The sequence below is a fragment of the Equus caballus genome, chromosome X, assembly GCF_041296265.1.
Source record: "Equus caballus isolate H_3958 breed thoroughbred chromosome X, TB-T2T, whole genome shotgun sequence".
In the NCBI taxonomy this organism is placed as follows: domain Eukaryota; kingdom Metazoa; phylum Chordata; class Mammalia; order Perissodactyla; family Equidae; genus Equus; species Equus caballus.
Genome location: NC_091715.1, coordinates 139,908,489 through 139,930,505, shown reverse-complemented (window position 1 = coordinate 139,930,505; position 22,017 = coordinate 139,908,489). Strand labels below are relative to the sequence as shown.

Sequence of the window (22,017 nt, the reverse complement as noted above, 5' to 3'; positions counted from 1 at the left end):
TGACCTTTTAAATTTTTTAAACTGAAATGAATAGAACAGGCCTGTTTGATGTCCTTTAATGCTGGGGGGGCGGGCAATCAGGGATCTTTTTAGTCCATCCAACCTTAGGCAGTGTTTTAGTAAAAGCTTTCATTTTAACTTTATTTATGTCTGTTCTACTGATCGCATTTCCCTTTTTTTAATAACTAGTTAAGGATTTCCATCTTGTTGGGATGAGTTCTGTGACTCTGCCCTTTCTGATTTCTCTTTGTTTTTTTCCCCCCTTTGATATTTGTCTTATTTACCTTAACTTTATTATTTTTTATTTTTTTTTATTAACTTTATTTATTATCGCTTTTGCCAAGCGGTGCCATATCCGCACCCGGGATACAGAGCGGCAAACCCCGGGCTGCTGAGAAGCGGAACATGTGAACTTAACCCCTGTGCCACCGGGCCGGCCCCATGCCACCTCTTTTATAAGGCAAATAAAAGCTGTCTCCTTGCAGTTCCCTCTTTATCCTACCACTGATCCCACCAAAGTACCAGCATTCTCTGCCCTCTTTTTTCTTACAAGGGACCAAGCTTCCCGGCACCTAAGTCTCTAGAGCCCACTCTTTCTCAGGGAATTTTCTCTTAAAATTATCTCCATTTCCACTTCATCAGCTAATGCTTGATCTTTACTGGATCATTCACAACTAGATACAATGTAACTTAATTTCAACTTTGAAAAAAAGGTCTCCCTTAACCTCACATTGCCCTTCTATTCCATGTCTCACTCCAATATTTAGTAAAATTCTTTGTAAAATTGTCTACATACTCCCCTCCAAATGCTCTGTTAGTCACCTCCAATCAGATGACTATCCCCACCACTGCATTGGAACAGCTCTTCGCACGGCCACCGATTACCTACATTTTCACAATCTAAGTCAATTCTCACTACTAATCCTACTCAGCTTCTCAGCAGCACTCAAGAGACCTGACCACACGCTCCCAGAGATTGTTCTGCTCTGGACCTTACAGTAACCACCGTTGAATTGCTTCAGTTCCACTGACTATTCCTTCCCAGTTTCCCTTCCTGAAGACCTAGCCAAACTTCCAAACGGCTGAGAGCCCTAAACTTAGCTCTTGGTCATCTTCTCCCTCACCTGGTGATCATATCCAGTTCCATGGTTTCACACACCATCTGTACCCTGGCTACTCTCAATTTTTATTTCCAGTAGTGAATTCTTTCCTGAGTTCCAGACTCCTATGTCCTCTTGGTTATCTAGCAGAATCTCAAACATGACATGGGTAAATCAGAACTGCTTCTTTTCCTCCCTCCCCTCCCCAATCTGGCTCCACTTGCACACTTCTGAACTTCAGTACGTGGAAACTCTGGTCTTCAGTTTTTCAAGCCAAAATTCCTGGAGTCTTCTTTGACTGCTCTCTTTCCCTTACATTCTCCATCAAATCAGTAGATGAAGTCTTGATGGCTCTAACTCCAATTTACGTCAGGACCACAAAGGATGTAGGGATCATCAGGGGCCATCTTGGAGGATGCCTTCCCTAGGCAGCGAGTCTGTTGTTCACAACTGATTTCTTGGTGCCAACCACAGTGCCTGGAACATAGAAGAGTACCCGTTAACATGTGCTGACTGGCTAATTATTTACATCTCTGAGGATACTCGTGTTGTGAAGGATAGAGTTTGGCAAACACTCACTGAAACACGTTTATCTCCTTTGCTAGGATGAGTTCCTTCAGAACGAGTATTCTTTCCCATTCTAAACTGTATTCCTAGAACCTAGCACAGTGTCTGGCACACAGTAGGTGCTCAGTATATGAATAAATGAATAAAGTAATAATGAATCATGAGTGAGTGACTATATATATAACCAAACCTATGGGTACAACAGAATCATTTTTTAAACTTTATTGGAATATAATTTACATACCTTAAAATTTACTCATTTAAAGTGTTCTATTAAATATTTATATTAAATTGACTGAGTTGCACAGCCATCATCAGTCAAGAGTTAGAAAATATCCGTCACCTGCATGAGATCCCTGGTGCCACTTGTAGTTAAACCCTGTCCTCACTCTCTGCCCTAGGCAAAAACTAATTTGTCTCTAATTTTCTTTTCCTCAAAAATTCATATTAATGGAATCATATCAATGGCTTATTTGGTTGATCTTTGATATAGCACGTATAAGTAGTTCTTTTGTTTTTTATTTTATTGATTTTACTGTTTAATAGTATTCCATTATATGGCTATAGCACATTTTGTTGATTCATTTACCAGTTGATGGACATTTGGGTTGCTTTCCTTTTTAGTTATTGTTAATATGATCCTATATACATTCATGTGGAAATCTTGGATTGAACATATATGTATTTTCTTTTCTCTCAGGTAGTGGAATTGCTCATCATATGGTAATTTTATGTGTAAAATTTTAAGACACTGGATTGTTTATCTTTATTATTGAGTTTAAGAGGATTGTTTTTCGTATGTTTTGGAAACAAGTCCCTCATCAGGGACATGATTTGCAAATATTTTCTCCTGAACTATGGCTTTTCATTTTCTTAATTGTGCCTTTTAAAGTGAAAAAATATATATTGATTATTTTTCTTTCATGGATTGTCATTTGGGTGTCTTATTTAAGAAATCTTTACCTAATCCAAGCTTGTGATGATTTTTCCCTGTGAATTAATTTTTGAGTGTGGTCTGAGGTAAGGGTGTAAATCCATCATTTTGCAAGTGGACATCCAATTGTCCAAGCACCATTTAACTAGCTCTCTAGCACCTTTGTTGAAAATCAATTACCACAAATTTATGGGCTTACTTGTGGATTCCCAATTTTGTTATGGTCATCTATATGTCTACCCTATTCAAAAGTTATACTGCCGTGATTAAAATATCTTTATAGTAAGTTTTGAAATCAAGAAGTAAAAGTCTTCCAACTTGACTCTTTTCCAAATTATTTCAGCTATCCTGGATCTTTTGCATTTCCATGTAAATTTTAGAATCAACTTGTCAATTTTTACAAAGAAAAAAAGCCTACTGTAATTTTTATAGGGATTGTGTTTAATCTATAGATCAATTTGGGGATTATTGACATCTTGATATTACATTTACTGATCCATGAACACAGTACATTTCTCCCTTTCTTTAGGTGTTCTTTAACTTCCCTTAACAACATTTTGTAGTTTTCAGTGTAAAAGTATTGCACTTCATTTATTAAATTATTCCTACATATTTTAGTTTTTTAATAGTATTGTAAATGGAATGATTCTCTTAATTTCATTTTGGGATTGTTCATTGCTAGTACATGGGAAAACAATTGATTTGTGTTTACTGATCGTGTATCTTACCACCTTGCTTAACTCTTTTATTAGTTCTAATAGTTTTCTGTGGGTTCCTTATGATTTTCTCTATACACAACACTATTGTCTATGAATACAGTCCGCTTCACTTCTCCTTTGGAGTTGTGTTAACAGTAATAATCCAAACTTTAGGATTGCACTCATCCATGAATGATGTGTGCCCTCCATCACCTTGAAAACATGACTCAGTTATTTCTTATAGCTCCCGGGGCAGCCTCATACATACTCATGAGTAGTGCTCTTGTGTACTGACAACCCTGGTCAGATCCTGGGAAGCCAGGGAAGGGAAGGCTGACAGCAGTCACTCTGGCCAGTCTTTTCTGGGAATGTTTATATCCAAGTCAGGAGTGCAGACCATACACTATTAAGGAACAAACTAAAAGTAAAATTAAGAAAACAGTTCCTTTTACAATGGCATCAAATAAAATAAGATACTTAAGAACAAATTTGACAAGAGAAGTGCAAGATTGTATACTAAAGAAAAACTACAAAATATTGTTGAAAGAAATTAACCGAGACTTAAATAAATGGAAAGAGATCTCATGTTCATGGATCAGAAGGCTTAATATTGTTAAGATGGCAATATTTCCCAAATTGATCTACAAATTCACTTCAATCCCTATCAAACTCCCAGCTGCCTTTATTTAAGAAATTTACAGGCTGATTCTAAAATCCACATATAAATTCAAAGAGATCCAGAATAGCCAAAATAACAAATTTGGATAACTCACACTTACTGTTTAAAAATTTACTATAAAGCTACAGTAATCAAGACTGTGGGGTACTAGCGTAGATAAATGGAATAGACCTGAGAGTCTAGAAATAAACCCCTACATCTATGGTCAATTGATTTTGCACAAGCATGCCAAGATACTTCAATGAGGACTGGGACAACTGGATATCCATATTCAAAAGAATGAATTTTGACCCCTTCCTCACACCATACATAAAAATCAACTCAAAATGAATCATAGACCTAAATGTAAGCGCTAAAAATATAAACTATTAGAAAAAAAAAGACAGCAGTAAATCTTTATGATTTGGCATTACATAAAGACTTAGATATCATACCAAAAGCACAAGCCACAGAAAAATATGACAAATTGGACTTCATCACAATGAAAAACTTTGGTGCTGGCCCCGCGGCAGAGTGGTTAAGTTTGTATGCTCTAATTCAGCAGCCCAGGGTTTCACCGGTTGGATCCTGGGCGCTGACATGGCATTGCTCATCAAGTCATGCTGAGGTGGCATCCCGCATAGCAGAGCCAGAAGGACCTACAACTAGAATATACAACTATGTGTACTGAGGGGCTTTGGGGAGGAGGAGGAGGAGGAGAATGAGCAGAAGAAGAAGAAGAGGAGGAGGACGAGGAGGAGAAGAAGAAGAGAAGAAGATTGGCAACAGATGTTAGGTCAGGTGCCAACATTTAAAAAAAAAATGTTTTTGCTCAAGAAAGTGAGACAACCCACAAAACGAGAGAAAATATTTGGAAGTCATGTATCACATAAGGGACGTGTCTCCAGAATACATGAGGAACACTTACAACTCAACAATAAAAAGACAGAGAAACCATTCAAAATGGACAAAGGATTTGAATAGACATTTCCCCTAAAGAAAGTCTACAAATAGCCAATAAGCACATTAAAAGGTGCTAAACATCATTACTCACTAGAGAAATACAAATCAAAATCACAATGAGATACCATATCACACCCACTAGGATACTACAAGCAAAAAGACAGATAATAATACGTGTTGACAATGATGGAGAGAAATTAGAGCCCTCATACATTGCTGTTGGGAATGTAAAATTGTAGAAAAAGTGCAGCCAGTTTGGAAAGCGGAAAGAACATCTTGCTACGTGGTATGCCCTCAGTAATGGGAGCTTCTAAAAAGTATCAACTCAGGAAAACCTGCCTCATTACTCCTGACTGTTGAAGATACAACAACCCTGAATTCAGTGAGTCACAGACTACAGAAGGCAGAGGCACAAAGCACCACCAAGCTGCAATGAGCACTTGGTAATGTCACCTGGGGATCTTGATATGCAGATTTTTGCTCCATATGACTGAGTGGAGCCTGAAATCCTGCCTCCTTAATCTGCCCCCCAGGTGATGCAGATGCTTCTGGTCCACAACCACTGGTGGACAACAGAGTGGAGGAAAGAAGTCAGACTGGTGACAATCGACTCCAGAATAAGCCATTTTATGTCCTTCCAGGGGGAGAGGCAGGTGCAGTCAAGAAAAAGCAGCCAGAGCAGGCCCTGGGCTTCCTCCAGGCAGATGTTCCATGCATCCTGTGGTTCTTCAGAAGGCAGGGATTTAATCAAGCGGCCCTGGCCAGAGTCCCTTGCGTATTTGGCTCCTTCCTTCTTTTAGATTCACCTAAGGTATGATAATGAATAGCATAGCACTAGTCATTGTGTGCGGGAAGATGTCTGTGTGCGACATTGGGCAGAGGGTGGAATTTGAGGTGGGAGGGTGGCTGGCTTATGCCCTCCACTGCGATGTGCTTTCCCCAGGTGCCAGTAAGAAGAGTGAGATCGCTCCTTCAAGATGTTGTGGGTATGTCTCGGGGAGGAGGGGCACTGCTCCCAGTCTAGGTCTTCTGCCAGATCCAAGGCCCAATCTGGGGGTGCCCTGCTGGCTCTTGGTTCTCTCAGCCCTAAGGCCCTCACTTCCCATCTAGCCAGGCATAGGCCACCCAGTTAAGCCCCGCAGGAGGAGTTGCAGGGCCTGAGTGGCTGGGACCTCTTGCCCCACACCACCTGTCCTGGGGCACAGCCGTGGCTTTTGGCCCTTGCATTTCCTTCAAGTATAGGCCGTGATCTGTGCAAGCAGGTGGCACTTGGCACTACTCTTACTGCGGTGCTAACTGGACCATGGAGGACAGGGGATTTTTCTAGGACCACAGCCATCTTCACGGCTCTATTCATACTCACCACCTTGCTCATCCTCTATGCATTCCTCCGGTGCATCTCGCACAGTGCCGACGAAGATTGAAGGTAGAACAAGGCCTCTGCTTCATGGGTCCCCACGCCTAGGACATCACCTCATGTCCTGTGCAGGGACTCCGAGACCCTTTTCTGATCCCACAGCTCTCTCCAGACCCCATGTCCCACTCCCCTTGACCTGAAGCCCTCTCCCTATTCTGAAAACCCTCCCCAAACCCTGCAACTCTCCCTCTATCATGCACTCTTCGTTTGGTGCCCTCTGCCCTTATCCACTCGCATTCTTGCCAAAAGGAAGCTGTGGTGATCTTGATTCTCCTGCATGTCTCTTCCTGCCCAAGGCCCCATGACCCCTGCTCACACCAGGCCAGTGACAGTTCCTGTGTGGGTGCCCCTGCCCTGGGGCCAGTTTGGGTCTGAGAAGCAGGCAACTGAAAGACAGTGGGGGTACTTTCAGTGGCCGATGGGTGTCCAGCATCCTGTTCCCCTGTAGAAAGTCCATGTCACTCTAGGATCTTCCTGACATCAGATGCCTTTTTGTCTCCTAAGGATAGGGGTACACAGGACTGAGCAAGCCAGGCCCTTAATATTCCTAGGTGGCTCGATTCTGCAAACCATAAAGCAAATAATAACAATCTGACATGTCACTTCTGTTCCCTGAGTTTCCTTGAATTATGTTGAATCCCACAGAGAGGCCCCTGGCATTGGGGTCAGGCACTTCCTTGGAGAGTAAAGGGTACACCATGGATGAGCCTGTGGACATGGAGTAATAGAGGCTGTGATGAAGGTGGACCCTGAATACATGGTTGAACATAGAGTTCAGCCCAGATTCTCCTGGAGAGGTCAAGGGCATTCAGGCAGCAGTGGAAACAGCCCGGGCCATAGGGTATTGAAGGCTGACTCAAAACCCAACTTGGAAGCTGCCCCAGCTTTTCTGTGATTCTATTTGGCTATTTTCATCCCTCTTACCTTGCCCCTAATGTTTCTTTCTCCTACTTCACGCAGCACTAGGGAATGGTGATTCCCTTTCAAACCCTGACTGGATTTGGGGTGGTCTACACAGCTGATAGGTGTTCTACTCTCTTTGGGAAGATTAAAAAGAAAATTATGGAAACTGGCAGCCAGGTTCCTGCTTGCTGGGAGTGAAATTTCCATGAAAACATTCTTTATCATCCTAGAGAAATTTAACTGTGGAAAGCATCTCAAATAATAGCATTCCCTGTTTGCTTCTGTAAGGGAATATTACATTTTTCAAATGTAATTTCTGTAGATGCTTTCTTGCCCCTTGGGATGAGTGCACCATCTCAAATGGGCCATATTAATGAGCATTTGTAGGGCGGTACAGATTTAGGATGTTGAGAGCTGGAGTTTTGGACTCACGCAGACTTGAGTTCTATTGCCAGGTCAGCATGTGACTGGGCTAGTTACATCCCTGAGCATCTGTGATTTCTTCTGTAAAGTGGAATAACAGTATCAACCTCAGTGAGAGGATTACATGAAACACCCTATTTAAACTGCTAAACAGTCTTGTATATAGTAAATCCTCAAGTAGAACTTTTAGTTACTTTAAGGGATGTATGGCTGGGGTGACAAATCAGAGGACAGGAAAAGAATAGGTTGGCCTTTGGGAAGGGCCTAGAAGGCAGGAGTCAGAGTAGATCAAGGATCTAAGCCCCAGAAAGCAGCCATGTGGGGGAAGCAATCTCAGGAGGGCAGGACTGTCACTAGACCCATTTGACAAATAGGGAGACTGAGTCACCAAGAGCTTAGGTACCTTGACCATGATCACACAACAAGTAACTAGCGGAGACAACTACACTTAAATGAGTTGTGTTGAAAACAATGGTGATGAATATTTAAAACATATTTCCTAATTATTTTCTTACAGTTTGCTATTATAGGTTATTACATCTATCGTATCTGCATGGTAGAAATACTATGCAATTGTGTGCTACTGAACATCTTTTCCCAACAGTGACCTCATATCTACAGCTTTAAGTTGGCCACAATGGAAATTGGCAAATGCTGAAAATCAGGACTTTTTTGGGGGGTAGTTGTTAAATATTTATCAGTACACCACTGAGAAGAAGTGAGAGGAGGGGCCATATAAAAGCACTATTTTTGGTCTAGAGTTAATAGTGGTGGAAAGAAAGGGAAGGGTATAGAAGAACTCCTGTCTGGCTTTGGTGAGCACACGAATGGTGGAACACAGGAGGAGCAGTGTGGGAGAGAGGGATAAAGGCGAAGATGTTGGTTGTGTTCTTGATCCAAAGGCCGAGCCTGAGGTGTGAAAGGGCACAGTCAAAGGGAACTTCCCAGTGGACAGAATGCTTTGGGAGCCCAGAAGAGTGGCTTATAGTTGCCCGTGTGTGGCCTGGGATAGAGGACAAGAGGCTGGGGAGCCCCACCAATTAAGGGACACCAAAGAGGTAGGAGGAGATCCATACAGACAGTGGACAGGCAGGTCAGGAAGAGAGCTCCAGGTGGTCACAGAGGACATTGCTGCCAAGGGACAGAATAGGACAGGGACTGACACATGTTTACTGGAGCTCTCCTCGTGAGGGCACTGGTGATCTTGGCAAGGGCTGTTTCTGTGGAGCAGTGAGAACATGAGCCAGAATGCAATGGACTGAGGAGCAAACAGGGAGAAGAAACTCTGAGCAAGCAGAAGACAGGAGAGAGAGAAAATACATACAGCCCACACAGGAAGATATATGACAGTGAAAAAATTGAGCAGAAACAGCAAGAGGACGATATAAGATAGAATGATTTTTGCTGGAAGGGCCTCAGGGAGATTGGAAGAGCTGAGAGCCAGGGCACGGAGGGCTAGGAATTGTGCAATCCTCACCACAATCAATTTTAGAACACTTACATTGCCGTAAAAGAAACTCCATGCCCAGTATCTAATCATTCCCCATTCCCTCTTTCTCCTAGCTCCTCACAACCACTAATCTGCATTCTGTCTCTATGGACTTGTCTATTTCGGGACATTTCCTATAAATGGAATCATACAACATGTGGTCTTATGTGTCTGGCTTCTTTCACTTAGCATATGTGTTTAAGGTTCATCCATGTTATGGCATGGATCAGGACTTCATTCCTTTTTATGGCTGAATTATATTCCATTGTATGGATACACTACATTTTGTTTATCCGTTCATCCACTGATGGACATTTGGGTTGTTTCTACTTTGGGGATATTATGAATAATACTTCTCTGAAAATTGGTATACGAGTTTTTGTGTGGATGTATATTGTCATTTCTCTGACATAAGGGTGAAGCTCAGAAATGCATGCATCTTCCTCTGTGTGGATACACCTGTGCCTGTAGGCTTGTGTGAACCGTAGAGTGATTACAGCTCTCCAAGTAGGAGAGGCATGAGAAACCAAAGGAACTATAAGTGATGTGAGAGCCGTTCACAGTTTCACTGTACTAAATGCAGTTTACGATCTGTTTGTGGTTCTTTGCACCATTAGGATATATTCCAAGAGGGGTGTACAATTAAATACTATGTTTCAAATTCACCTAAAATAATTATTCTCTGTGCAGTTATGCTTCCAATTGATAAACAGTATGGTTCATTTTTCTCAGCTTTTTTATTATTAGCAATTGCCTTTTATTAAATTTAGATTTGTTTTTTAATCGTGTAAGACATTTACATGGTTCCAAATCAAAACTATAAAGCAAGGTGCATACAGAAAGATTTCGCTTCCATTCTTATCTTCTCCCTCCTGCGCCCCGATTCCCCGTTTAGCTAACTGGATTACTTGTCTGTCTTCAACCAAGAGTTTGGGGGGATGTTTTTGCTTGGGTCGGGCCAGAGGAACATGGTTCCCACAGATTTTAATCATTAGTCTTGTCTGGATGTATTTGAAAGCTATTCATTCAAGTATTGTTCATCTTTATCGGGTAAATTTTTCCTGTGCTTGACGGCCTGTTCGGACACAGCTTTAGTCTCTAGATCTCTGTATCTATTTAAATTTATATCTCTTTAGTCAAAGCTCAGAAGAGATACCTATTTGCATGCCCCAGGAAGCGGTGGGTTTCGGTTTGTTGCATGACTGCCTATGGGAAGTAGTGAAAGATGGGCTATCACTGCATTCAAAACTCGGCAATCAACAAGGCCAGTGCAACTGATCCATGTGATCAACTGGTTTGAATGTGTGCATGTGTGTGTGTGCATATGTGTGTCTGTGTATGTGTTGTGTGTAGCGGCTAGAGGGCTCACGGTAGAAGGATAAGTTTGGTCTTTCAAAAGAATTTTTTTGCATTGTAAGGAAGATGCACACAGGCTTTCTGATGTCACCTGCTCTCAAGCAGAGCCTGTACAATTCTGTAAGGCTTTATATGAGGAGATGGTTTTCTCAAGTTTCCTGTCTGTCACAGAAGCAGATTCCCCTGTCCCTGTTGCACGGGGAGGCTTCTGGGTAGTGGTTGAGAAGTATCCCTACCGTAAGAATAGACACAGCTTGTGCCAACATATTCACGGCAAAGTGCTTTTAAGATAGATTGGTTAATCAAGTTGTCTTCTGGAATCTGCAGTGTGATGAGTGAAAGTTTTAGAACCCTTTTAATGACTTTTCCCTACTGTCCCATACACATTTCTGGTGCCGACTGGGCAGGACATGGGTTGTCCCACATGGTTAGAGTCTCAGGCACGTTTTTATCAAGATTATCACATACCATAAATTCATCCTTTTAAAGTATACAATTCAAAGTGGCTTTTAGTATCTTCCCAAGATTTTGGAACCATCACCACTATCTAATTCCAGAACACTTTCATCATCCGGCATTCACTCTATGAATTTCACCAAAATGTTTCTATAACCCAAGATCTCAAAGATTTTCTCCTATTTTTTTTCTACAAATATTATAGTTTTAGGTCTTGTAGCTAAGTCTACCTTCAGTTTTGAGGTATGGGTTCAGGTTCATTTAATTTTTTTGGAAATAGATGTACAATTATTCTAGCACCGTTTGGATTGCTTTTGGAACTAGGTAGAGGTCCTGGTCGCACAACTAAATGCCACCGAATTACTCACTTTGAAAGAGTTAATTTTATTATGTAAATTTTACCTCACTAATATTTTTAAATGTCAGCAAGAAGTTTTTGTAGACATTGAAAAGCTGATTCTAAAATGTAGAATTAAGAATGCCTTTTTTGTAAATAAAATTTTATTAAAACACAGCAATGCCTCTTCATTTACTTGTTATCGATGGCTGGTTTTGCACTGCAACAGCAGAGTTGCATAGTTGTGACAGAAACTGTATGACCCACAAACCTAACAAAACACGAAAAGATTGCCAACTCCTGCTATATAGTAAGTCTGGAAATTAGGTTGTATGAGACCTCCAATACTACTATTCTTTTTTCAAATTTTTTTTGATTATTCTAGTTCTTTGTCTTTCCATAAAGGATCCTTCATTCTACATTTTAGAATCAGCCTTTTAATGTCTACAAAAGCTTCTTGCCAGAATTAAAAAAAAATTGAGGTAAAATTTATATAATAAAATTAACCCTTTGAAAGTGAATAATTCAGTGGCATTTAGTTGTGCAAGCAGGACCTCTACCTAGTTCCAAAGTATTTTCATCACCCCAAAAGGGAAACTCTTACCCAATAAGCAGTTTCTCTCCATTCCTCCCCACTCCAAGCCCCTGGCAACTACTGATCTGCATTCTGTCTCTATGGGGTTATCTAGTCTTCATATTTCATACAAATGAATCATACAATATGTGACCTTTCGAACTTTGCTATCTGGCTTCTTTCACTTGCTGTAATGTATTTGAGATCCATCCGTGTTGTAGCACGTACGAGACTTCATTCCTTTTTATGGCTGAATAATATTCCATCATACATATATGCCACAATTTGTGTATTCATTCATTCATTGATGGACATTAGGGCTGTTTCCACCTTCTGGCTATTGTGAATAGTGCTGCTATAAACGTGCGTGTCATGTACTTGTTGGAATATCTGTTTTCAACTCTTTGGGGTATGTACCTAGGAATGGAACTGAGAGAGCAAACAGTAATTCTATGCTTAGCTTTTTGAGGAACTGCCAAATTGTTTCCTTCCTGCCGGAATTCTGATTGGGATTGTGATGAACCCACAGAATATTGTGAGGGTAATTAACATCTTAACAATATTGAGTCTTCTGATCCATGAAAACAGTATATCCTTCTAGGGTTTCATTTCATGTTTTTTGGTTCTATTGTAAATGACATTGATTTTTTCCCCAATTTTCAATTTTTACAGCAATGATAGTTTCTATATTGTCTTTGTGTCCAGTGACATTGCTAAACTCAGGAATTTTCTAAGTAGACATCAATGTTATCTGCTAATGGAAACGGTTTTATTTTTTTTTTCCTTTTCCTATCTATATATCTTTTATTTCTTGTTCTTGCTGTGTTACATTAGCCTAGATTTCCTTATTTTTATATGGTTTGAAAGAGTTTACATAAAATGGACATCCTGGCCTTTTCCCAGTCTTAGAGGGAAATCATTTAGTCTTTTACCATGAAACATGATGTTAGCTGTAGGGTTATTTTTTTGGTATTTGAATCGAGGAGCAAAAGCCGTATGGAGTTCCACGCCGAAGTCACTCACATAGAAACAAATAACCTAAGTAAATTAATAGCATATTCAACATAGCAGTGAGTTAAATAGACAAACAAGCTATCTTAGTCTGTTTGGATGACTATAAGAAAATGCCACAGACTGGGTGGCTTATAAACAATAAAAATTTATTTCTCACAGCTCTGGAGGCTGGAAGCCTGAGGTCAGGGTGCCAGCATGGTGGGGTGAAGGCCCGCTTCTGGGTCATAGACTTCTCATTGTATCTCACACGGTGGAAGGGGCTAGGGCTCTCTCTGGAGCCCCTTTTACAAAACGCTAATCCCATTCATGAGTGCTCCACCTCATGACTTAAGCACATCCCAAAGGTCCCATTTTTTAATCCTATCACAGCACACATTCGGATTTCAACACATGAATTTAGGAGGAACACAAACCTTTATACCAGAGCACAGGCTGTGTTCAATGAATGAAAATAAGATTTAACATTAGAAAATACTTCTATGTGTCATTCCTTGCATTAATAAATTCACAGAGAAAAAACCTTTGATCACATCAATGTGTATAGAAAAACCCTTTGAAAGATATTCATCACAAATTCATGGAAAAAACTATTAGCAAAATAAGATGAGAAGGGAATTTCCCTTTCCTCAAACTGGCAGCAAACTTACTGAAAGTTGAAATGTTAGAAGCATTCTTGTCAGGGACACGTCATAGATATGTGCTATTACCTCTACTTTTTGAAGATGCACTGAAATAACAGCCAGTGCTATGGATACGCAAACAAATAAGAAATAATTGATATTTGGTGTTACAACATGATCATCTATCTAGCACATTCAAAGGAATGGGTACATGGAACTGTCAATGAATAAAACACTTCAGGAAAATAGTGGATGGAAGATCACCACAGCAAAATCAAGACACTTCCCATGCCAAAGCAATAACTATTTAGAACATACAGGAAATCTCCCTATTCACAACTGCAAAAAAAAAATTAAATTTACCTAAGGAGAAACATTGCAAAAATAGAAAAGGTCTTTATGGAGGCAATTATACAAGTTTACTGATAGATTCAGGTTAAAGAGTTCCCAAATAAATAGAGCAGTATACCATATACATAGACGGGAAGAGAATACTGTGAAAAGGCCAATTCTCCTTTTCCACAGACTTACAGATTTAGTACCTTAAGTTTAGCTGCTAAGATGGCAGTCCATCTTGGGCTTCTGCCTTCTGTTCCCAAAATCAACCCTGGAAAACTATAGAAAGGATAACAAAAATTTTAAAAGTATCAACAATAAAATCTAAACAACAAAACAAGAGAAAGCCCTGGGGGAGACTGAAGACTCCAGTGAGCCTGTAGTTGTGCACGGGGTGGGGGCATGGGGAGCACCAGGAAGTTGGGCGGGGCTGGAGGCTACAAAGATGCCGATGACAGGATGGGTAGGAGGGAAGGTTTCAAACTTCTGCTCCTGCTTCACTGCACACATCTGAAGCAGGGCTTCAGGCCACACAGGCCAGTGGCCCAGGGGCAAAACCAGGACAGCGGGAAAGATGGGTCGATTGAGGCATTTGCCTCCAGAGTCTGTGATAATAACCACATGAAACCAGCTTAGTGGGTGAGGACTGGCCTTTCAAAAGATACTTATTTTAATAGTATTTAAAGAAGAGACTAGAATTAGAATAGCGAGGATCAGAGCAAATCACATAAAGAGAAGGTATTTCATCAAATAAGCATACACACATATAGTCTACATATAGCTATAAAGACATAATAGGAACATACGTGCATATACACGTGCCTAGGTGCATACTCACGTGGCATGTCCACACACGCGTCTAGAAGCACATATAAGCTACAAACCTGTTCTAGATGTAGATACAGGGCTCCTGCAGTGGGCAGAGATGTACAATGTATTTCTTACTAGGAAGGAGGATAAATGAGTGAAAATCCCTGCACTGAGCACGCAATAGGAGGTCGCCATAAACCCGGAGGAGCATCTTGAAGCCCCCGCAGCTGCTCAGCCTCGTCAGCACAAACGCGATCCCGAAAAGAAATGGCTTGCAGAGTCCGGCTCGCTGGTGCCGAGACCCCACGGGAAGGGGGCTTCTCCTGTGAACCCCTCGGCCCTGGGCGCCACAGCCCCCATCCAGCCCTTCCCCGGGATGGCAGCCCTTCTCAGCCAGGGTGGACGAGGACCCTCCCGAGGGAGGCCGGAGGGCTGCTCCCGCCCCAGAGCACAGGCCCACAGAAGCCCCGGGCCCCTCCTGTGCGCTCTGGGGGACCCCGGGCAGGGCTGTCAGCCGAGGGCTACCCGCTCCCTCCGCAGCCAACAGGGGGTCAGAGCCTGGGGGTGATGGGCACAGATTCAGGGTGCAGGAGCAGGGGCCCAGGCCCGGCCAGAGACAAGGAGAGGAGCAGAGGGCTGGCAGAGGGACCCCCGGATGCCTCTCTGCCAGTGCTGTCAGCCCTGGGAGACCCGTGGCCACGGTGACCGGATGTGACGTCCCCTGGCTTCCGCCTCGGAGGTCTGGGGACGCCGAGGGCCTAGCTGAGGGAGGCCGGATTCAGGGCAGCAGAGGGAAGGAGGCCAGTCCCGGCCAGGGGCCCAGGGAGCCCCAGGAGGGAGAACACTAGACCCAGGGCGTCCAGGTCTGCCTCTGCTGTCAGCCTTGAGGGACCCTGGGGGACGGGGGATGGACAGGCTGAGCCCCCGCCCCCCTCCTCAGAGGAGCCTGCTGGGGAGGGCCCGGGGGAGGGAGCGGACTCAGGGGCAGAGGCGGGGCCAGGCCATGCTGGGGGTCAGGGAAGGAGCAGAGGGTGGCCAAGGACCCCAGGGAGTAACCCCCCACTGGCCCCTGCCATCAGCCCTGGGCGTCCCCGGGTTTAGTGGCCTGAGGTGACCTCCACAGACTTCCCGTGGGGTCTCAGGGGAGTGAGGGCCTCAGGTCCACAGAGGGAGGGTCCCGGGACCTGACAGGCTCAAGCTAAGGACCCTGAGGGAAGACAAAGGAGACCCCACAGAAACACGCCCCTGCCATAAGCCCTGGGAGGCCCTGGGGCGCCATCACCAGTGGCGGCCTTTCCCGCCTTTCGCATCCTGATCTGAGAGAAACTGGGGACTCAGTCATAGGAACAGCACATGAGGGGCGGAGAGGGTGGCCCAGGGCCTGCTGGTGTCCCCGGGAGACACCGAGGGAGGGCTGAGGACCCTGGACCCCAGGACAGAGAGGGAGCCTGTGGCCCTGCGCTCGGGCTTGGGAGGCCCCAGAGAGGGCCACCTGAGGAGGCGTTTACAGCCTTCTGCCTCCGGAGTCTTCAGGGGATGAGGACTGTGACTTCAGGTCAGCCGAGGGTGGGGTCCCCGGACCCCGAGGGAGGACTGAGCAGACCCCCGGCCCAGGCATAGGCGACCCCAGCAGAAATCTGCCCCTGTGGTCAGTCCTGCGAGGCCAGGCAGGATGTCAGGAGGGGTGGCCCGTCCACTTCCTGCTCGGGGTCTCAGTGGCATGGTGGCCTTGGCCTGCAGGATGCTACTTCGGGTCAGCAGAAGGGAAGGGTCCAGGCCTGGCCAGGAGTAACTAGGAATACCTTGAGGACTCTGAGGGGACTCCGGCCCCAGGCAGAGGGGGCCCACTGAAATCGGCCCTGCCCCTGTCACCCTGAAGACCCCAGGCAGGGGTGGCGGCAGGTGGTGCAGCCCACTCACCTCTGCCTCGGGCTCTGCCAGGTGAGGCCTTGTTCTGTGGGGCGACGGCGGGTCAGCAGAGGGAGCCACATCTGGTCAGCAGAGGAAGGGGTCCCGGATCTGCCCGGACTCCAGACAAGGAGCCTTTGGGAGGAACGGAGGGCATGGAGGTTCCCCCCACCCCAGAAGAGAAGGGACCTCACAGAGGCCAGCTTCCCCTGTTCTCGGCCCAGGGAGGCCCCGGGGCAGGGAGGGCTGGATGTGGCCTTCTCGGATTCCTGACACATGCTTGGGGATGGGGGATCTCAGGGAGGTGCGGCCTTGGTCTGAGGGGCAATGGCAGGTCAGACGCAGGTGGAGTCCCAGGATCTTATGGGTGTCAGGGTGAGGAACCCCCCTGAGGACTGAGTGTACCCCCCACCTCAGCAAAGAAAGGATGGCACAGAGTCCGGCTGTCCCCTGTTCTCAGCCCTGGAAGGAACAGTCAGCGGTGGTCCCACATGGCACGCTCACTTCTAGCCTGGGCGGGAAGGTGGGGGGTCCTCAGGAGGAGAGGGCCTGGTCTAAGCGGGAGATGTCAGCTGTCCCAGGCGGGGGACTGGGAGGAAGGGCAGGCCCCAGCAGGAGGAAAGACGAATAACCTACAGGAGGTCTGGGGGAACCCCCACCCCAGGACACGGGGGCTGGTCCCCGCTGCCAGCCTTTTGGGATGTCAGCGGTGGGTGCAGGCGGGTGGGTGTGGATGTGCAGCCTCCTCCCGTTTCTCTCAGAGGCTCAGGGAGGAGAGGACCTTGGTCTGCGAGGACAACGTCAGGTCATCTGAGGAAGCACATCTGGTCAGCTGACATACATTCCAAGAGTCAAGGACCCCGAGGGAGGAGTGAGTGTACCCCCATGGCCAGGACAAAGAGGGGGCCCACAGAAATCTGGCCCTGCTGTCAGCCCTGGCACCCTGGCAGGGCCTTTCTGGCTGAGCCCATTCTCGTTTCCTGACCGGTGGTGTCGGGAAGGGGGCAAGGGCCTTGGTCAGAGGGTCTGGACTCAGGTCAGCAGAGGCAGGATCCCAGGCCCTGGCAGGGGTCACGGTGAGGACTGAGGGGACCCCACACACCAGGAGGCACCAGGATCGGTGGGTGGATTGAGTTTCCCTCACATCCTCTTCCTCTGTCTTCGGGACATGGGGCCTTGGCCTAAAGAGGGTGGCCTCAGGTCAACAGATGGAGTTGAACCAGGCCCTGCATGGTGTCGAGGTGAAGACAGAGCACACCACCCATCCCAGGACAGATGGAACCCACAGAGTTTGGCCACCCCTTCTTGTCCCTTGGTGCCTCCTGTTAGCCCCTGGGCAGGTGTGGCCAGATGTGAGGCCCCCTCACTTCCTTCTGCTCAATCTCAGGGGTCTGTGGTCTTGTTCTGAGAGGTTTGCTTCAGGGCAGCAGTGGGGTGGGGCCCAGGCCAGGACAGGGGAGAGGTGAGGACCCTGAGTGAGCTCGGAGGGGACCGCCCACCCCAGAACAGTGGGGACCTCACAGAGTCTGGCCCACCCCTCCTGTCAGCCCTGGTGTCCCAGGGCTGTGCTTGCTTGCTGTCTGCACCCTGAGGTGCCCCGTGTTTCCTCCTCCAGGAACCTGGAGGTGAAGGCCTTGGTCTGAGGCTTGTGTCCTCAGGTCACAGATAGAGGAGGCCCAGGCAGTGCCAGGACTCAAGTCGAGGGACAAACCCCGAATATGCATCCAGGGGCGCCCCCACGCCAGAACTGAAGAGACCCTGCAGACCTCGAGCCCACCACACCCCAGCCCACCACCAGCACCAGAACCTCAGGCTGTGCTGGGTCCTCCCTGAGGAGCCCTATCACTTCTTCCCTCAGATCCCTAGGGCACAGGCCGCCCTGGACAACAGATCCCTGTGAAGCCGAGAGCACCCCTAAGAAGAGACCTGTAAGTCACCGTTGTCAGAGCCACCAAGGGTGGGTTTCTGAGCTGAGGCCACTCACAACTCTCTCCCTCCTAGGCCCGTGGGTCTCTATCAGTCACCCCCTGCCCACACTCCTGCCCGCTGCCTGACATGAATCTAGGTCGGATGGGTGAGCTCTGCAAGCGTGAGGAAGACCATCAGGACCCAAGAGAGGCCCAGGGCCTGGTGGATGCGCAGCTGTCTGGGGCTGAGGAGGAGGAGGCCATATCCCCCTCATCCTCCACCTCTGTCCCCTTCCTGGGCACCCTGGAGGAGGTGGCTGTGGCTGCGACCACGAGTCCTGAACAGGGCCATCCGAGTGCTCAACCCTCCCCCACTGCCATGGCAGCCACTCCATGGAGCCAGTCCAGAGACAATGGCTCCAGCATCCAAGATGAGGAGGGACCAAGGGTCTGGGAGGACCCGGGAGATGCCAAGTCCTCGCTCCAAGATGCACTACGTTTGAAGGTCTCTGACCTGGTGGGGTTCCTGCTTCTCAAGTATCGCACAAAGGAGCCCACCACAAAGGCGGAGATGCTGAATACGGTCCTCAGAGATTACCAGGACCATTTCCCTGTGATCTTCAGACAAGCCTCTGAGCGCATGCAGCTTGTCTTTGGCATTGACGTGAAGGAAGTGGACCCCAGTGACCACTCTTATGTCCTGGTCACCACCCTGGGCCTCACCTACGATGGGATGCTGAGTGGTGAGCAGAGCATGCCCAAGACTGGCCTCCTGGTGATGCTCCTGGGTGTGATCCACCTGCAGGGTGACTGTGTCCCTGAGGAGGACGTCTGGGAAGCACTGAGTGTCATGGGGGTGCGTGCTGGGAGGGAGCACTTCATCTACGGGGAGCCCAGGGAGCTTATCACTAAAGTTTGGGTGCGGGAGCAGTACGTGGAGTACCGGCAGGTGCCCAGCAGTGATCCTGCACGTTACGAGTTCCTGTGGGGTCCCAGGGCCCACGCTGAAACCAGCAAGATGAAAGTCCTGGAGTATTTCCTCAGGGTCAGTAGCAGGGATCCCAATCCCTTCCTCCAGCTGTGTGAAGAGGCTGTGAGTGATGAGGAAGGGGCACCTGAGCCCGAGGGCGGCCAGGCACGGGGCAGGCCCATGCCCAGCACCTTCTCCTGCTGGGCATGAAGTGAGGCCACTTCTTCACTGCGTGTTTCATGAGAGAGCAGTGAGTGTCCTAAGTAGTGGAGGGGCGAGGTGGGAGGCCACTGTGGATAGCGTCTGTGGGTTCTTGTTCTCTGTGATGGATCCTGGAGATGGATCTTGGTTTCTGTTAGGAATTTTTCAAATGTTTCTTTTTAATAGAAGGTTTAATTTGCTTCAGCGCCTAAGTTTTGAATGACCTTGATCACATATGAATTTGTACTTATCCAGTCCAAGAGTAGGAGTTTTGCTATTTTGTAAAAGTAATTGGGACGCCTTCTATCATAGTCTGTGATCCGAACTGGATGACATGGCCCTGGAACAGCAATTTCCTGGAAATGTGAATGAACTTATCTGTCAAAATGATGGAGTCTAGAAATCCAGAAATAAATATAGAAGGTACTTAATTCTTGCCTTCCTATCCCTTCTTGTCTGTCAGACTATGAAAGTAAAAGACATAAGTCTACCCGGATTTGCTTGAGTGAATCAAGAAAGTCAGAGAAATTTAATCTGCATAAATAAGACCCCTGCTCACTGGCTCATTTCTTCCTCAGACTTTTGCTGAGCCTCTGCTCTCTGGAAGGCCCTGTGTCAGTAGTGGGTACATGAGGATAAGCAGGGCACCCCCCCCCCGTAGAATGAGAGTTTAGTAGCCACAGTCCTAGAAGGAAGATGGTGAGGTGTCCCCTCCAGGACAAGTCAAAGAAGGTGGGAGGTGGTGCAGCCCCAGGGGAGCACGCTCACTTATAAACGCCCCAAGCCAGGGCAGTGTGGGTCTTCGGGAAACTGCGATTCCTTGTGTGGGAGTTGATTATCATGAAGCTCGGTGGTGGCAATGGCCAGACTCACAGTGTGTCTTAGGGCTGAGGGGCAAGTCTGAAATGGAAAATTGCTCTGAAGAGTTTCTTAGGGATCTCGGGTAACCAGACAGAAATCTCCACCTGGGCAGGAAGGGAAGGTGTCCTGGGCTCTTGTCGCATTGCAGTTGAACACAGTGAACAACGAGGAGTTTGACATCCATCATCTCTAAGGATTTCAGAGAAATATGGTGACATTCCTTTGAACTGATACCCAGAAGTCAGTGGCCTGGCACTCCTCTCCCAGGCCTGGGAGAGCCAGAGCCTACAGCATAAGTTAGGTGTTAATCTTAATTGAGTTTAATTGGCCAATTGTAATCAAGGGCTAGATTTTGGTGGGATGAAATGAATGGAAGTAGTGGTCTGGATGAAGAGCAGCTTGGAGGGAGGCAAGGAGTCGGTCCTTGACTCTGTTTCTAGGAGCTCTGTGTTCCATCCAGCTGGGAAGACTCCCCCACCCCCGAATTTTCACATATATCCTCTAGCTGGGAAGATCTACTGAGTTTCATTTGTGAAACATCCTTTTTGGCTCATTAGTTATTTCGTGTCCTGTTGAACTGCATGTTCTCTAATACGACCTGGACATCAAACAAACAAAATCCCAGAGGAGAGAGTGGAAGGTCTGGAATCAAAACAATCCTAGAAATAACTGCCAGTCCTCAAAGTTCCCATGTATATCAGGCACTGTGCCAGGTGTTTGCCACACATCCCATCCGTTCCTGCAGTCCTACAAGACAGGGCTCACCAACCCACTGCCTTCACAGAGGAAGAGCCCGAGGGTCATAGCGCTTGGTAACTTTCCCAGGATCACATGGCTAGTAAGCGACAGACAGACTAGACCCGGGTCTGGATTCATCTAGAGCCCACGCTGTTGCCACTCATCCCAGCCTGCGGCCCACCTTCTGACTCCTCATTCATTTCTCTTCCCAGTTCTCCATGATGTCTCTCAGGTGACAAAATTAGGACCCTGAGGCCCAGCTAGTGAAAGCAGGCCTAAAGAAGGAAGGCAACAATGAGAATCAAATACAATTTGGGGATGGTCCAAGGCTTGTTGAGGGCTGATTCCTCCGGGTGTCTCCATTTCTGTCCAGTCTCAGCACTTTTCCACATGACAGCACCCTTCCCCTGGTCTTTCCCCGTGTGTCCTCCTGTCCAACTCTGGAACCTGGCTGGCTTACAGGGTCTTTGCTGCCGCCCTCTCTGAAGGTTGCACAGGACCTCCTGCCCTCCCCGTGACACAGAGCATTCCTACTCCCTGCAGGGGACCACGGGCCCTCCCATAGCTCACCCTCGATCCTGTCAGAGAGCCACAGCCACTTTCATGGGAAAGGTTACTCTGGACTGTGACGTTTAGACACCTGGTCATCCCTCCCTGGGAGCCTTCGACACACTCGCTGTTTGTCAAATGGGCTGTGAGTAGAGTCTCATGGCACCTATAATCTACTGGGACCTGAGATACAACCCTGAATCTACACAGAGGGTTTGTGAAGCCATC

At 46.7% G+C, this 22,017-nt stretch overlaps 1 protein-coding gene across 1 annotated transcript; it reads left to right on the top strand.

The window, feature by feature from the left end:
• Positions 1-15,371: 15,371 nt before the first annotated feature.
• LOC138921888 (melanoma-associated antigen 8-like) lies at positions 15,372-20,084 on the top strand. Its single transcript, XM_070257749.1, has 3 exons — positions 15,372-15,518; positions 17,325-17,434; positions 18,179-20,084. Exon 3 carries the CDS (start codon positions 18,619-18,621, stop codon positions 19,648-19,650), a length of 1,032 nt encoding a protein of 343 aa, XP_070113850.1. The 5' UTR covers positions 15,372-15,518; positions 17,325-17,434; positions 18,179-18,618; the 3' UTR covers positions 19,651-20,084.
• The last annotated feature ends 1,933 nt before the right edge of the window (positions 20,085-22,017 follow it).